Here is a 17,927-nt window from a genome sequence, read left to right as displayed (position 1 = left end):
TGTGGAGTGCAACCCTAGCCGTGTAGGTATTGCTCTGTGTCAACCAACATTTATGAAAAAAAGGCTAGCTGGAGCTCATTTGAGCGGTTGGCTTTTGAGCCCTCACCCACTATGTGCTTAGTACTGATCGTTAAGGTTCTGTCTGACTCACTATATTCTGTTCGTCAAGAACAGTACGGATGCTTCTCAGTCCAGGACTTTAATTTATCTTTGTCACCACCACACATAGTATTAACACACACACACATTTTGTTATTCTATCCTCATGGAGACCCAAACTTACTTTCCATTCAAAATACTATTTTCCCTAACATCTAACCCTTCCCCTTACTATATCCCTAACCCTAACCCAAACCCTAAACCTAACTCCTAATCCTAAACCTAACCCCTTACCCCAATTCTAACCCTAACCCCTAAATTTAACATAGCCTTTGTCCCCATGGGGACGTGGGAAATGTTTTCCTTGTTTTACTATCCTTGTGGGGACTTTAACACACACACACACACACACACACACACACACACACACACACACACACACACACACACACACACACACACACACACACACACACACACACACACACACACACACACACACTCTCTCTCTCTTCAGTTATTTAGAATGGACTTGTGGTTCTATAAATGAAGGAAACATAAACAAACAGAGAGACGGAGCTTTGTATTCGGTCCGTTACAAAAGTTGAGCCACACAAATGTACGTAGCTACAATGACGCTCCATCATTGCGTTCGCATAGTTTAGCGTGAAGAGTGTAAGGCCCATAAGATTGCAGGTCCACTGGGCGCCAATTCAAGTAGCCTCTGTAGGCTATGTGCAGGCTACAGCGCCTCTCGTGTGAATTATTTTGTGGAATATAATAAATTGACATATTTGTAGGGCTTAGATATATTTTTTGTTCTGGGAAATCTGTTTTTTAGATCAATTGTTTTATTACGTTCAAAGCAAGAAATAGGCAGAATAAATTATTAGTGGTCTCAGTCGGCATGGGTTCGAATCCAGCCCACTGTCCCTTTGACTCCCCCTCCCTCTCCCCCTATCTTCCCCTTCTTTCTACCACTGTTCTATCTCTTCAACAAAAGGAGTGGGACTGCCACCACTCCTTAAAAATACCCTTAAGAAAGGATGAATCATTGGACTAATAACAATTATATTAATTGTCAGGGCACATCCAACATAAAACATGATTATGAATCATACAAGGTAAGCTAAATTGATTCATAGAACACGCACAGACCAAGCAATCATCAATAGATGCTATGCTAACTGAATCCACTATTGAAAGAGAAAAAAAATAGAAACTAAACTCTACGGTATATGCTGAGATTCAGGTTGGAGATTTTGAGGTGAAAATGTAAAACTTCAGAGGACTTTTACGCCTCGATTACATTGCAAGTTTGCTCTTGGAGTTCCGCCAACGGATCTTGATTTTTAAATTAATTTAGATCTCCAATACCAGTCAAATGTTTGGACATACCTACTACTTTATTTGTTTACTATTTTCTACATTGTAGAAGACATCAAAACTATGAAATAACACATATGGAATCATGTAGTAACCAAAAGAGTGTTAGAGAAATCAAAATATATTTTAGATTTGAGATTCTTCAAAGTAGCCACCCTTTGCCTTCATGACAGCTTTTCATACTCTTGGCATTCCCTCAACCAACTTCATGAGGTGGAATGCATTTCAATTAACGGGTGTGTCTTGTTAAAAGTTCATTTGTGGAATTTATTTCCTTCTTTAATGAGTTTGAGCCAATCAGTTGTGTTGTGACAAGGTAGGTGTAGCAGTGTAGACATTGTTTGTTGTTCTCCTGTGTAAATGTTTGTTTTTTCGTCTGTCTTTGTATATATTTCAATATATTTCAATCTCTTTTAGATATTATCCTGACCAACTTGCCCTCTTGTTCTCAGCAATCACTGCCTCATTGCCTGCACCCGCTAGCGGTGAAATGACCACCCCTCATCACTGTCAAATGGCCCCTAAAACACTTCTGCGAGCTGGCCTTTCTAATCGACCTGGCCCGGGTATCCTGGAAGGATATTGCCCTCATCAGTAGATGACGCCTGGTTGTTCTTTAATAGTGCTTTCCTCACCATCTTAAATAAGCATGCCTCTTTCAAAAAATGTAGAACTAAGAATAGATATAGCCCTTGGTTCACTCCAGACCTGACTGTCCTTGACCAGCACAAAAACATCCTGTGGCGGACTGCACTAGCATCGAATAGTCCCCGCGATATGCATCTTTACAGGGAAGTCAGGAACCAATACACACGGTCAGTTAGGAAAGCAAAGGCTCGGTTTTCAAACAGAAATTTGCATCCTGTAGCTCTAACTCCAAAAAGATTTGGGACAATGTAAAGTCCATGGAGAATAAGAGCACCTCCTCACAGCTGCTCAATGCACTGAGGCTAGGAAACACTGTCACCACCGTTAAATCCACGATATCTCTACGGCTGCTTTCCTCCTGGCTACCCGAACCCCGGCCAACTGCTCTACATCCCCTGCAGCTACTTGCCCTGCAGCTACCTGCACAAGCCTCCCCAGCTTCTCCTTCTCCCAAATCCAGATAGCAGATGTTCTGAAAGAGCTGCAAAACCTGGACCCGTACAAATCAGCTGGGCTTGACAATCTGGACCCTCTCTTTCTAAATGTCACTCTTGGACATTTAGACTCTCTCTTTCTAGATGTCGCTCTTGCTGATGGTGATTCCTTGATCCACCTCTATGCAGATGACACCGTTCTGTGTACATCTGGCCCTTCTTTGGACACTGTGTTAACAAACCTCCAATCGAGCTTCAATGCCGTACAACACTCCTTCCGTGGTCTCCAACTACTGTTAAACACTAGTAAAACTAAATGCATGCTCTTCAACTGATTGCTAGCCGCACCCGCACCCCGACTAGCATCACTACTCTGGATGGTTCTAACTTAGAATATTTGGACAACTACAAATACCTAGGTGTCTGGCTAGACTGTAAACTCTCCTTCCAGACTCATATTAAACATCTCCAATCCAAAATTAAATCTAGAATCGGCTTCCTATTTCGCAACAAAGCTTCCTTCGCCCATGCTGCCAAACATACCCTCGTAAAACTGACTATCCTACTGATCCTCGACTTTGGCGATGTCATTTACAAAATAGCCTCCAACACTCTACTCACAGCAAAGTAGATGCAGTCTATCACAGTGCCATCCGTTTTGTCACCAAAGCCCCATATACCACCCACCACTGCAACCTGTATGCTGTGACAATATTGCGTTAGGAGGTAGGTGAAGGATTCAGGCGCAGGAGAGCAGAGATGTCTGCTATGCGTACTTTTAACGGGCAAGTCCACCAAATACAGGTAAGGCACAATACAAAAATCAAATGCCCTCGACAACAGAGAAACCCGTTAATCACAAAAGTGAGTGAACATTTAATGGCGACGGATATTGAACAGGACAGGACAGCGTCTGAACGTGAACACATAACATACATTTTTATTATATTTGATTTATTTCACCTTTATTTAACCAGGTTGGCTAGTTGAGAACAAGTTCTCATTTACAACTGCGACCTGGCCAAGATAAAGCAAAGCAGTGGGACACAAACAACAACACAGAGTTACACATGGAATAAACAAACATACAGTCAATAACACAATAGAGTAAGTCTATATACAGTGTGTGCAAATGAGGTAGGATAAGGGGGCGAGGCAATAAATAGGCCATAGTGGCGAAATTATTACAGTATGGCAAATTAAACACTAGGGTGATCGATGCAGACACAGGAAACAAACGGGGGAGCAGACAGTTATAGACGGGGCAATCAGCAAAGTGAAGGATCCCAGGTGAGTCCAATGAGCGCTGCTGCATGTAATGATGGTGGCAGGTGTGTGTTATGAAGGACAGCCAGGCGCCCTCGAGCGCCAGAGCGGGAGAGCGGGAGCAGGCGTGACAGAAGGAGAGTGATGGAGTGCTGCAACAGATGACCTGGCCTCCACAATCACCCGACCTCAACCCAATTGAGATGGTTTGGGATGTGTTGGACCGCAGAGTGAAGGAACAGTAGCTGTATAGCACTTTGTGGCATCTGCAGATGTAAAAAGGGCTTTATAAATATATTTGATTGATTGATTATCTGGTTGGCCATGAATCAAGTGCGCATGCGTACCATACCGCTTCGAATCTTCCAGAATTTACTTACTAAACTGCCATATAGCACAATATTTTGCTGTAATAGTAACATGCACATAATGATAAATCCAACCATGCAATGATTAACTGCCAATTCTGTACTTAGGAGATGGCATGCATTAGTTACACAGGTATTAAGTTATATGTAACAAGATAACTAACACTAGCAAGGTTTCAGTAGCATGCATTAATCATAAACAACCCCCAACAATATAAAGTGCCTATTAGAATAAACACTTAAAGCTTGGTTGCAAACCAAACTTGCGTCTTTTTCTGTTGATGACTAAAAACTCTCTGAGCTAGAGTGGGCAGAGCCCAAGTCCAAATGTCAATTCAAGCACCCTGATTGGCTGGAAGGAAGGGCCTTTTTTACAGTTTAGTTTAGCAAATCTGAATATCTTTCTCTCAAATAGGCCTCGGAATCTGAATGGAGCACCACACTACTACTGGATTGAGCTCAAACACAAGTCTGTATATTTAGGTTGATGTGAAAATGGCCTCCTCTGTTCCTGCTCATGAAAAACAAAAGTGTGGTTCCACTGAGGCTGTGCCTGCATGGGAATTTCTATTATTTCCAGCTGCAGATGGAAACTATTACAGAGTCCCTGATGAGCTGTAGAGTGGAGTGAGGGGTGTTGCACACACACAAAACACACACACACACACAAGCTGAGTCACTCGCAGAAGATAAAAGACACCCTGTTGGCCAGCAGCAGTGGTTCTCTCCCTCCCTCCTTCTCTTTCTCTCTCCCTCTGTACTATACCAAGAAGACCTCTCTACTCGGCCTGCGCTGCACTGATCTGTAAGTACGACTCTCTCTGTCTGTCTCTGCTGCTCCACGTCAAGACTAAAACTCAAACAGTTCATGTTGTCAGAGTCTCCCGCTCGCTCTGGCTCTATCACCTAGAGGGCTGAAGAGATCAGGAGCGTAATGACCGGATTATACACTTGAACTGTGGGAAATGGAACTGTGTTTATCTTTCGTTCTCCATGCGTGTCAATGACTTTTCTTTCTGAACATTGTTGTGCAACAGTTGAGTGGCAGCCGAATTGTTCTTGTAGGGTTCTAACATTGTCTTAGGAAGGAGCTATCTGTCTTTGGTTGAGCAGATTCAGGAATCAGACCTCCTCCACGGAAAGACAGGTTTCTGATGTTGTGGCTGTTGTTTTTGGGCTGAGAGCTATGCTGAATGTAACCACTTCAGTACTGCTCCACTGGTTATACTGTGCATGTTCATTTGTACATACTGTATACATTAACATGTTCATTCATTCAACACATCAGTGTTTTGTCATGATACATTTCTTACCAAACGTAAAGGGAACTTAACCCATCTAAGGGCTTACAAGAACAGAAGTACATTAGGATCTTCATTTGATCTCTCTTTTGTTGCTGAGAAAAATGTATCAACCCTTACAAAAATGTCCACTAATTATAATCCACATAATAATTCACATTTCCTGTTGCTGCAGGATTACCTTACTGCTGTAGCAAACTGGCTCAAATTAAGATCCCACATCTGTATTTTAAACCATAATGTCCACTTCTATGTTTGTGGTCCCTGTTGTCTTTGTTTAGCTGGGCTCTTTATACTGGAAGTAGCTAACCTTGAGAGCTCCAAATGGATTTCCTCTTTGGGCCAACAACCACGACATGCATATCTTCATGTGTCCATTCGTCTACTCTGATACTCAGTGTGCATGAGGGCTGTGAGCTCTGGTGCTGAAAGAGAGAGGGTTCTTATCATAGCTTACCTCCCATACCAGAGGAGACAAGCATTCCCCCAGAGGAGAGTCTAATATAGGCAGAGGAATGCATGGGAATGGTTGGCTTCATCATCAGTCTGTATGGCTCATACGGTTGTGGGATGCACCGACTGCTGACCAGAGTGTTGTTTACATGCAAAGCAACAAACAACCCCTATGGTGCTGTTGTGTCCTTCTGAAAGGCATTTTAACAACACTGTCACTGTGTATATCTGTCTGTATGGGTGACGGTGATGATCATGTAGGCCAGGGGTTCCGAGCCTTTTTCCCCCAAGGCCCGCCTTTTTATTATTGCTTACTGAGTTAACCTATATTAAAAACACCACAAACTTGATTTGGTTCAATTTGAGGGAGCTATAAAATGTTGTTGTTTTATAGCTAATTTCCTGCAATTCTATGTAGTTTAACAAGATTCATGGGGCGGCAGGGTAGCCTAGTGGTTAGCAGTGGACTAGTAACCGGAAGGTTGCAAGTTCAAACCCCCGAGTTGACAAGGTACAAATCTGTCGTTCTGCCCCTGAACAGGCAGTTAACCCACTGTTCCTAGGCCGTCATTGAAAATAAGAATTTATTCTTAACTGACTTGCCTGGTAAAAAAAACAAACAACATATTTTAATAATAATGGATAAGGAAATTCAAGTTCAGACCCAATTTCTCCAAATAATATTCTGCTACCAAATATATTTTATTATAATAATTTATATGAACCTTCAATTTAATTATACATATTCTCTTTTATAGAAAGTGATTAGATCAATTGATAGTGACAGAGTCACACATTATATAAGATTACTTCCCAAGAGTCAAAGCATTTATTTTACTCCTCAAATTTAGGTCAAAGCTCCGCTTCTTAAATTATATTTCCAAGTGCATCAGAGCTGTGTCTTTCTCTGGCATTTTACAGCTTTTTAAAATGTAATTTATCCATTATTTTATCAGGTAAGTTGATTGAGAATACGTTCTCATTTGCAGCAACAACCTGGGGAATAGTTACAGGGGAGAGGAGGGGGATGAATGAGCCAATTGTGAACTGTGGATTATTAGGTGACTGTGATGGTTTTAGGGTCAGAATGGGAATTTCGCCAGGACACCAGGGTTAACACCCCTACTCTTACGATAAGTGCCATGGGACCTTTAATGACCTCAGAGAGTCAGGACACCCATTTAACATCCCATCCAAAAGACAGCACCCTACACAGGGCAATGTCCCCAATCACTGCTCTGGGGTACTGGGATATTTCTTTAGACCTGAGGAAAGAGTGCCTTCCACTGACCCTCCAACACCACTTCCAGCAGCATCTGGTCTCCCATCTAGGGACTGACCAGGACCAACCCTGCTTAGCTTCAGAAGCAAGCCAGCAGTGGTTTGCAGGGTGGTATGCTGCTGGCATATTTCTGGCCTAAAGCATTGTGTAATTATACATCGTTTTAGCTCGGTATATACACATTTGTGAATTATTATGATGATGATTATTATTACATTCTTCTCAAGGAAGGTCCCGCCCCCTAGGTTGGGAACCCCCTGATGTAGGCAAAGGTCACATAAGAAAGAAAAACAGATGAACTGACAGTTCTTTCACTTTATTGGATGTCTTTCAGTGTTAAGCAATATTTAGTTACATTAAACTCTTAGTTATTAAATCTCTCTAAAATATGAATGCCTGATTGAAACCAAATGCCTTGTTTTATAGGCAGTTTGTTTCCAAATGCATGATGAATGTTCAGATACTTTAGTGCTTCACTGGGAAATGTTTTCCCCAACCAGTAGAAAAAGTACCCAGCCGTTAGCCATCATCAAGTTAGGTAGTTGACTGTTATGTAACAGAGCTTTCTGTCATGATGTATTCCCTCACTTGGTATGGTCTTTGGTTGTTGCATGGGATTTTAATGACCCATGCAATGGGTATGATTTTCTTCATAGAAACATACGGAACATATTGGAACATACCACAGAGACAGAACAGGGTTTGAATGTGTTTGAAAGTTGAAGGTTGCTAGGCGGGATTTACTACTCTGGCACAGAGCTGAGAGTTGCTAAGGTTGATTCATTAGAATCCCACCACTGTTACAAATACCACACTATGGACTCGGCGGGACAGTGGAAAAAACAGGCTACAGTTCCCATCCCTCCAAATATAATATTTATCACTGGAGGGAGGTACAGACAAAATGACAGTGATGGAAAGAGAAATGTGTATGGGAGAGAAGAAGAGAGGGAGGGGGGAGTGTGTTTGTGAGAGAGGTGCTGGGTCCTCGGCCAAAGCAGCAATCACCTCTTGCACCTCATTGAGCCACAGAGTGACAGGGTGTAGGATTGGGTCACAGCGGGGGACTGTGCCGGCCTGACTACTCTAACTGGGCCCTATAGCCTCTTCCACTACAGCACAAACTATCCAGAAGCGTTCCTTCTTCTAGGGGTGAAAAACTAAATTTTCCTTTGGCAAAAACAATCTCTGGAGCAGCGGTGCAGACTCAGTAAATGGACACTGCCTGGTATTTGCCTGAGTTTCACTGTCCCAAGCCAGACCGCTGAATTATTCAAAGAGAGCTGACTCCTTCGATTCCATCCTGAAACTCTCCGAGGCATGGGGCTTACACACACACACACACACACACACACACACACACACACACACACACACACACACACACACACACACACACACACACACACACTGCTTACCAAATAATGTCTATTTTTTAGCTGGTGTGACTGGTTAAAAGGTTAAAGTGCAATAAAGGTGAGTGTACTACCACCTGCAATGTGAAACATGTGAAGGCTAACTCAGTACCTGAGACATATGAGACAGAAACAGTTATGTCAGCATGTAAATCATCAGGTTTGTATCCTGTTTCTCTCCATTGGCAAACACTGCAGACAACCTGGAAAACCTAGTTCTAATTTGCCATGTATGGTAGCGAGAACAACTGAGGAATTTGAGAGCATGTGCTTCACTCTGCTTGTAGTTTAACACTGTGTAGTTCCGTTTACTGTATTCTCTCATGTACTTGTTCTATGGTCTGTATGCTCCAAGGGCTACATATTATGAAAGGCAATCTAGATATCTGAATACAGAATGTCTGGATTATTCTGTATATCAGCTGTCAGTGGTTGAAGCAAATTCAAATGGATTCACCTCCACTCACATATAGTTTCTCTCTAGTCATCGTGCCCCTCAGTCTAAGCTGTTGTAGCTGGATATAAATGATCTGGGGAAGGGCAGGGGATGTGAGAAAGACAAGCTCTGTATGTCTATCTGTCTGTCTGTGTCTGAGTGAGTGAGTCAAGTGGTGGGTCCAGTGTCAGTGCGATACATGGGGTTTGACCACCTCAAAGACTAATGATGTCAGGGGACCCTCAGAGAACCCTCCTGGACTGAGAGAGTTATTTTTCTCCGCTCCTCTTCACTCCCGTCTCTCTTTAACTGGAAAGAGACCTGGCCTGCATGTGCCCCCAGAAAAGACACAAACAGCAGCACAAAAGAGAGGGAGTCATGGGAGAGAAAGAGAGAGTGGGTGATAGAGAGAGGGGCAGTGCGGGGTATTGGGGAGGTGGAGGTGATTAACAATTTGCATTCCCCTTTAGTTAACCCTGCACTGTGTGAAATATCGCTACGATGAGCACTCTTCATTGAAGAAGCCCCGCGCTGACACGCCAAGAGGAGGGTGCCTTTTGAACAGGGTCCAGGGGTTGCCACGGCAATGCCTGTCAACCGGGAAGTCCTTCACAGGAGGAGGTAGAGGAGGTAGAGAGAGAGAGAGAGAGAGAGAGAGAGAGAGAGAGAGAGAGAGAGAGAGAGAGAGAGAGAGAGAGAGAGAGAGAGAGAGAGAGAGGCAGTGAGTGAGCGAGGTCGTAGAGTGGGACTGCCCACAACATATTGGGCTTACATGCATCACGGAGAAGATAGAACTTTGAGAGGTGTGGTGTTCCCTGGGATTCTTTATCAGAGGTGAGTAGCCTAAACTTTTCCCATGCTGAGGAAGTAGGATGAAATAACTTTAGATACACTTGTCAACATAGCCAGATATTTTACACAATAACTAACTATGTGATCATGGGGCTGTGGTAGGTTCTGCTTTGCTCTGTTTTTATTGAAGGGTTGAGTAACCTGCCTGTTTGCCTATCTGCTCCGGGCTTATTTGCTTGCTTCACAGGATTAGTGCAGCAGACTTTCCCAGGAATTTGTCAGTGTTTTTTTTAAAGAGACTCAGCAAACTGAGAGGATGGTCACACAGCGAGATCCAGTACAGTATAGTGTACCTGAAGTTACGGCCGTCTCATTCTGACAGAAGAAGGCTATTTTATTCTGCTACCCTCAGTGATGAGGTCTGTGCTGTGAACTGTCCTAGAGAAACAGTCTTAGTTGTGGTTTGTGAATGAGTGGAGGAGAGGGCAGCTCTGATGCACCCCTGCCACATTACAGGAACACAGAGGGTGTGAATGAGAGAAGGGCAATGCCCTTAACACAGGGCTACTTGGCCCTCTGGCTCCAGACATGTTCACCCTTCATCTTGGGGCTTATTGTGGATGACAGGATGATTTCTATACCCTGCACGGATCCTCTTTGAGCTCTCCTGAGATCTCTTGCTCCATCACCACAGCCTATACTCACTCTGCTTTGCATATATACAAAACAGCTACCCATATGGCTGTGTGAGTGTTTTTGTGTGCCCTGTGATGGCATATTTGCCTACACTGTGTAAGGTTGTGATTGTTCTTTTGTAGTTGTGTAAGGGCTGAACTACCTTGCATAGCACTGCGTGAGCTCTAATATGAGTACAATAACCTCCCTGAAATCTCCAATCCCTCTCTAGTTCGGCAGTCATATTATTATTGGGCCCCTCAAAGTGAGGCTGTATAGTGTCTCTATTGACAAGTGACACGGAAGCCCTGGCTCCCCCAAGCAGCAGGCTGAGGGGAGGGAGCACCATACAAGGAGGCAGAATAGTTTCTTTCTGATAAATGTGTGTATCCCTCAATAAGCACATGTAATAAACAGGACGGGTCCAGGTCCTTGTATGGTCTAATGGCAATGTGTTCACATGTGCCAAGTTGCAGTCTGGAGACAAGGCAGTAGTGTGTGATTAACCTTTAGAGAACATCTTTATAATAACAACCTGATGATGAGTCACCCCTCAGGTTTTTGAAAAATATCAGATTGTTTGTGATTATCTTCCAACATCCTGTTCAAGTAAAAACATACTAATGATCATTTCAGGTTTATTGCTTTCTTACGTAATTTATCCCCTAGAATTTACTACATTGTGTGAGATTATGTGATAAGACATTACCTGCCTCCCACTCATCTGGAGAGTAGGAGTGTAGTAGACACGAGTGTTGTTTCCCCCCCAAAATTAAGCATCTCCATTAAAGGATAGAGATGAAGGGATGTTATGCGGCCTGATATTAAGGAAAGGCCAGACGTTTTTAGGACCTGTATAGCACTACAAACAAAATCACCACCTTAAGCAAACATGTCTGTGTTTTGTTTGGTCTGTGTCCTTAATAGTCTAACTCTGAGCAGGACTTCTCATGGCTGGGAACAACATTATGGAGCCAATGATTAACCTGCTCTTTCTGCTCAGCACAGCCCTACACACAGAAACCAATGGAAGAGGTCAGTCATAGAAATACAATCAATAGAGAGGATGTCACTAGTTTGGTTAGTTGTGTGCACTTTTTTAAGGGTCAAATCAAGTTATCCATTAAGTGACTTTGCACACCAATTCACTATACTGAAGCTATGCTACTACCTTGTACTGTACTTTTTGGTAATACACCTCATTATGATGGATTTATGTCACATAACGTCAAATGTTTGTATCACTGTACCAATTGTTGAGTTCCGCCCATTCTCTTTCAAGCTGAAACATATTTCCCTGATGTTTGGTATGAGGACAATATAAGGGAAAGTTTAGCTATTGTTACTTCACCTGGCCTTAGACACTCCCTCTACTCAGGCGGGGCTCTGGCAGGCTGCCTGTTGTGGTGGATACTGTTGGTAGCAGAGGTTCTACAACTCATAAGGTGTCATTTGTGGCTGTCCTGACAACCATACGTCCTGGGATAACAATGCAGTGGAGGAGATTAGAGCTGGACCCAGTCACAGAAAACCTCCTACCACAGACAGGAGGAGGAGAGGTCTGGGTGACAATGCATAGAGAAACATAGAGTGCCAACTCATTTTTCATAAGATCATCCTGATGCAACACTTGACTCAAAAACACAGCTGGTGAGAGAAATCCTGTTGTGAAACACTTTCTTGTAATAACAGTTACTTTTTGGGCTTCCAGATTAGAGTTAATATATTAAAAGTTTCCCTGTAAATGACCGGCGAAGATGAAAGCTAATATAGTCATGGCTTTGTTGTAAGTTCTATTTCAAATAATTGCTCGGATATTCAGAATGGGTAGCGTCTTCGTTGGGCGTGGTCAATAAGGAACTAATTTCATGCAAAGCCGTAGACAGACAGGAGCAACAGCCAATAGGGGGGACCCGGCTCCTTTCTAACGCCCTGTTGCTCCATCACACCTCACTTGGTTCTTCCTTATGAGGTCAAAATACTTCTGAATACTCTCTTCGGGATCCGGTACTTCTCCGTTTTGGACTGTTTTGTTCCGGAACCTATTTAGCCGGATCCAGTACATTATGTAACATTATTTATCAATACACAAATAAATAAAAACATGTTCATTGGAGTTGCCTCTTGATTAATTGGTTTGCGCAAGATTGTAACCGCTGTTTGAGACCAATGTGTGGCTGTGGCTTTGTAAGAAGTGTGCCGGTATCTCTCACAGAACTAGAATGAGATTCACTTTATATATCTCACATCTCATATATATCACTTCTTCATTTATTTCCTTATACAAGCATATATGCGCGAAGGAGCAGAGCACCCCTGACAAATTGAAATACATTTACTAAAGTTATAGAATTACTGTTGTCTGTTCAGAAAGAAATTCAATAATTCAGAATACCCTACTGCACCACGAGAAGGCTTATTATATAACCACCGACTATCAATAGCTTCGTTAAAACATGTGCCTAGCTATGGATTGTGTGTAGCCCAATAACAAGGCTCAGTTTAAAGTTTGGGAATGCACAGCAAATCTGTCAGTGAACAGCATGCAGACAAGACAGGCCTTTGGCAATATTTCAAAGACAATCGTGGGAAAAAAACAGTTTGGAAAGTAAATGGCTCCTGCTGAAATGACAAGACAAATCTGTCTGTAGAGGCTGCCAAAATATTATATCAAATTCCAAATATTGTTTTACAAAGTAAAGCAAGAGAGACATTGCCTTTTGGCACGAGCGCATCGGCCATCACCGGCGAGTAAGCCATGCATCATTGGGCGAGTCATTGAAACTGAAAAGCATGTTTAGGACGACAATTTCCTCCTCATATTGTAGTTTACAATATGCGTCTCCACACACCTAGGCATAGGCTAATGATGGATTCAAGACAGGGTCGTTTTTATTGATCTCAGATTCTCAGTTTGTCAGTGTCAAAGTAGCCTGTCATTTCGATTATTTCAGCTGTATTAAAACCTCTTAAGGATTTCCAATTTTCGTCTAAAATGATATACCCAAATCTAACTGCCTGTAGCTCAGGCCATGAAGCAAGGATATGCATATTCTTGGTACCATTTGAAAGGAAACACTTTGAAGTTTGTGGAAATGTAGATTAATATAACACAATAGATCTGGTAAAAGATAATACAAAGAAAAAAACAACCGTTCTTTTGTAATTTTTTCGTACCATCTTTGAAATGCAAGAGAAAGGCCAAAATGTATTATTCCAGCCCAGGTGCAATTTAGATTTTGGCCACTAGATGACAGCAGTGTATGTGCAAGGTTTTAGACTGATCTAATGAACCATTGCATTTCTGTTTGTATCAAGACTGTGTGCCAAATGTGCCTAATTTGTTTATTAATAACATTTCATGTTCAAAATTGTGCACTCTCCTAGCATGGTATTATTTCCCAGTAATAGCTACTGTAAATTGGACAGTGCAGTTAGATTAACAAGAATTTACGCTTTCTGCCAATATCAGATATGTCTATGTCCTGGGAAGTTTTCTTGTTACTTACAACCTCATGCTAATCGCCTATCTTAGCTCCAAAATTAGATCCCCCCAAAGTCTCCAGTCATGTAAAATTCTGTACAATTGCATGAAATGCATTTAGAAAAGGCCACGTTTCCCAGACCCCAGGCTACTAAAAATGTGTGTGCAACTTCCATAAGTGTGTCTACTCCACTGCTCTATGCCACTATGCAAATGTGATTATATGCATGCAATGCTTTATTTTAAAGGTTTAATTTTCTTTGTGCATTCCGGTACCTCAGAGCTCCTCAGGTCACCCCCCTCTCGTACTCACTTTTTGTTCCGGCACCTCCCAATTTACAAATTAAGCACGGGGGAGCAGTTGCCACAAAGCACTGTACCCGTTCCGTGCACAAACACTGCCTTTTCAATAAACAAATACCACTGTTGCATACAAGATTCTTGCCAAGGGCACAGAACATGAGTATAACCAAAAGGTGAATCCCTATAATGCCACCAGAGGGGCGCTACGGTCCGTAGCCATTTTGCCACAAGTGTGGAGAACTGGTGCAAATATGCAGTCTTGCCCATGGTTACCAAGGGTTAAGTTTGACAGAAGACCACCTGTTTTTATCAGAATAGTGTTGTCAGTAGCGAGCGCAACTCGGCTCAAATACTAGAGCAGGAAATCTCTCTTTTCACCTAAAGGGCTATCAGAGTAATACCAGCAGATGAAAGCCAACTAGGCTTCTACACTCGTTACATTTTGGTTAACAAAAGGACCTAACGGGTCCTCAGCAGCTATTTTAAAAAGCTCACGTTCTGTATGCTTATGCACAACGTGCTGTCTTGCTCCATTCGTCAAAGTGAAGGGTTCACTACAGTTGATCTGCAGGATGCCTATTTTCAAATCAACATTTTGCCAGCACACAGGAGATTTCTCAGGTTCGCCTTTCAGGTCCAGCCCTATGAGTATCAGCCTTTCACTAGCCCCACTGACTTTCAGCAAATGTGTGGATGTGGCACTGACCCCTCTGAGGTCCAGGGGGCTCAGAATCTCTGCCTACATAGACGGTTACCTGCTCTGTACCCAGACACAGCAGCAAGCAGTGAGAAATACAGCTATCCTTACAACCCTCACAGAGCTAGATTTCACGATCAATCAGATAAGAGCTGTTTGGTGCCCACACAGATCATAGAATATCTTGCAGGAAGAATAAATTATAATTTGTTCTAGGCCACCCTATTGGAAAGGCGAGTCACTGCGTTTTGCCAGGGCATCTCCATGTTCAGACTTGGGCATACGGTCACGCTCAAAAACGTGTCTCCGTTTATTGGGTTTGATGGCCTCCACCATATCAATAGTCCCGCTGGAGTGGAGCAATACCGCAATGGGTCCTGTTCGTACGTCTGTGTTATCTTCGTCACCTCCATCACAAGATAAAAGCATCCCTACCATGAGTTTCGGCACTGGAGGGATCCCTTGATCTTTGTCAAAGGCACTCCCCTAGGGGTAGTGTCTGCAAGGAAAGGGTGTGACGACAGACGCATCTATCACAGGGCAGAGCAGTGAATGGATTGTGGCCTCCACAACTCCGTGTTACTCACATAAACTACCTTGAGTTATTTACAGTGCTTCTGTATATTGGAAGCTTCAGCCCTTTGTAGTGGCCCAAATATGGGCGAAATACTGTAAGGACGGCTGTCCCTAGTTCTCTTTGCATCGCGTGGAAACGCGCACTGCCAGTTGTTATTTTCAATGGAAAATGACAACGTGCCACTGGGGGTGGATGCGCTAGCGTACCCATGGCCAAGGGGACAGCTTTACATGTTTCCCCCTCTCAGTCTTTACCTTCCCCCTCTAGCCAGAGTTAGGGAACAGAGGTTGTCTCTTATCCCGGTAGCCCCCCGATGGCCAGGACGGCTGTGGTTAAGCAGAGATGATTTTACACAGGGAGATTTTCCATCCTCATCTAGACACCCTGGTACTCAGGCCTGTCCCATGAGAGGATGAATCTTAATGCAACAGGCCTACTGCTTAGGTTTGTTGAAATTATTCAAAGCACTTGGGTCCCTTCTATGCGCTCACTGTATGATATCAAGTTGCGTGTGTTTAAGAGCAGGAACTGGCCATTCCCTTTCAGTGTTCTGTTTCAGAGGTACTTTGCTTACGGGAGGGGCTTCTGGACAGGGAGAAGGCTTACTCCACTGTTAAAGTCTATCTGGCCTCCATCTCTGCCTGCCATATACTGTAGACTTCAACCACGACACAGTGGGAAATCATCTCCTTATCTGTCGTTTTATGAAGGGTGCACATTACTTATGTCTGTTGTCCAAACAGCTCGTCCCAACTTGGGACCTATCTGTTGTACTTGAGGCTATGTCTCAGTCGTTGTTTGAGACGAGACACTGGAAAGTGCAGATATGAGACTTCTCTCATTCAAAACTGTCTTACTTTTAGTAATTAAATCCGCAAAGCAAGCCGTAGAGCTGCACACACTGTCAGTTCACCCCTCTTGCCTGGGTTTTCCCACGGGGATATCCAAGGTTAACTAGAAACCTAACCCCTCTTTTGTGCCTAACGTTAGTAGAGCTTATCATTGCCTTACTTTGGAGCTATCAGTATTTCACCCTGCGCCATTTTCCTCTCTGGAGGAAGAGCGGCTCCGCTGTGTGCGTCCAGCAGTGGAGGCTCGTGGGAGGAGCTATAGGAGGATGAGCTCTTTGTAATGTCTGGAATGGAATAAAGGAACGGAGTCAAACATGTGGTTTCCATATGTTTGATGTGTTTGATATCGTTCCAGTTACTACATTCTAACCATTACAATGAGCCTGTCCTCCTATAGCCCCTCCCACCAGTAAAGGCTTTACGACGAGAGCCCTGAGAAAAGCGACTAGCTTTTTAACTCTTGGGCACTCTCCCACGCAGTGAGGCCCATTTCTCACCAGCGTTCATCACATTGGACACAGTGACTGAGTTCATCAGGAATTGTGCAGGGGATGTTGTTCCCATTGTGACTATTAAAACCTACCCAAACCAAAAACCTTGAATAGATGGCAGCATTCGAACAAAACTTAAAGCATGGACCACCACAATTAACCACGGCATGGGAATATGGTTGAATACCAACAGTGTAGTGATTCCCTCCATAAGGCAATCGAACAGGCAGACTGTCAGGACAGAGACGAAGTCTCAATTCAACGGCTCAGTCACAATTCAACGGCCCAGACATGAGTGGACACTGACATCTTGCTCCGGACAAGCTAAACACCTTCTTCGCCCACTTTGAGGATAACACAGTGCCACCGACACCCCTGCTCCCAAGGACTGTGGGCTCCTTCTCCGTGATAGTTCCAAAGTATGACATTTAAGCATGTTAACTCTCGCAAGGTGGCCGGCCCAGATGGCCGTGTCCCCTGAGCATGCACAGACCATCTGGCTGGAGTGTTTACAGACAAATTCAATCTCTCCTTATCCTAGTCTGCTGTCCCCACTTGCTTCAAGATGTCCAGCATTGTTCCTGTAACCAAGAAAGCAAAGGTAATTGAAGTAAATGACTATCACCCCGTAGCACTCACTTCTGTCATCATGAAGTGCTTTGAGAGACTAGTTAAGGATCATATCACCTCTACCTTACCTGACACCCTAGACCTATTTGCATACCACCCCAATAGATCCACAGATGATGCAATCGCCATCGCACTGCCCCATCCATCTGGACAAGAGGAATACCTATGTGCAAATGGTGTTCATTGACTATAGCTCAGCCTTCAACACCATAGTACCCTCCAAGCTCATCATTATGCTCTGGGCCCAGGGTCTGAACCCCACACTGTGCAACTGGGTCCTGGACTTCCTGACAGGCCGCCCCCAGGTGGTGAAGGTAGGAAACAACACCTCCACTACTA

The 17,927-nt window shown here is 43.5% G+C and overlaps 2 protein-coding genes across 5 annotated transcripts in view; one reads left to right on the top strand and one right to left on the bottom strand.

Moving 5' to 3' along the window:
* The window catches only part of LOC118393200 (prolactin-releasing peptide receptor-like), a 377,063-nt gene that overhangs the window by 152,785 nt on the left and 206,351 nt on the right, over nucleotides 1-17,927 (bottom strand). The window lies entirely within an intron of this gene.
* Nucleotides 4,857-17,927, top strand: part of LOC118393205 (vinexin-like) — a 52,464-nt gene continuing 39,393 nt past the window's right edge. The window contains exons 1-2 of one of the 4 annotated variants that reach the window (XM_035785652.2): nucleotides 9,771-9,922; nucleotides 11,483-11,590. In XM_035785652.2, the coding sequence (XP_035641545.1) occupies nucleotides 11,582-11,590 (9 nt within the window). In that variant the 5' untranslated portion in view covers nucleotides 9,771-9,922; nucleotides 11,483-11,581. Of the gene's footprint in view, nucleotides 5,007-9,757; nucleotides 9,923-11,482; nucleotides 11,591-17,927 lie in introns of those variants that run through there. The other 3 variants (XM_035785653.2, XM_035785656.2, XM_035785655.2) reach the window with 3 other exon arrangements.

This window comes from Oncorhynchus keta, chromosome 14 (assembly GCF_023373465.1).
Source record: "Oncorhynchus keta strain PuntledgeMale-10-30-2019 chromosome 14, Oket_V2, whole genome shotgun sequence".
NCBI lineage: Eukaryota > Metazoa > Chordata > Actinopteri > Salmoniformes > Salmonidae > Oncorhynchus > Oncorhynchus keta.
Note: the sequence above shows the minus strand (reverse complement) of the source record. Positions and strands in the feature narration are given on the sequence as shown.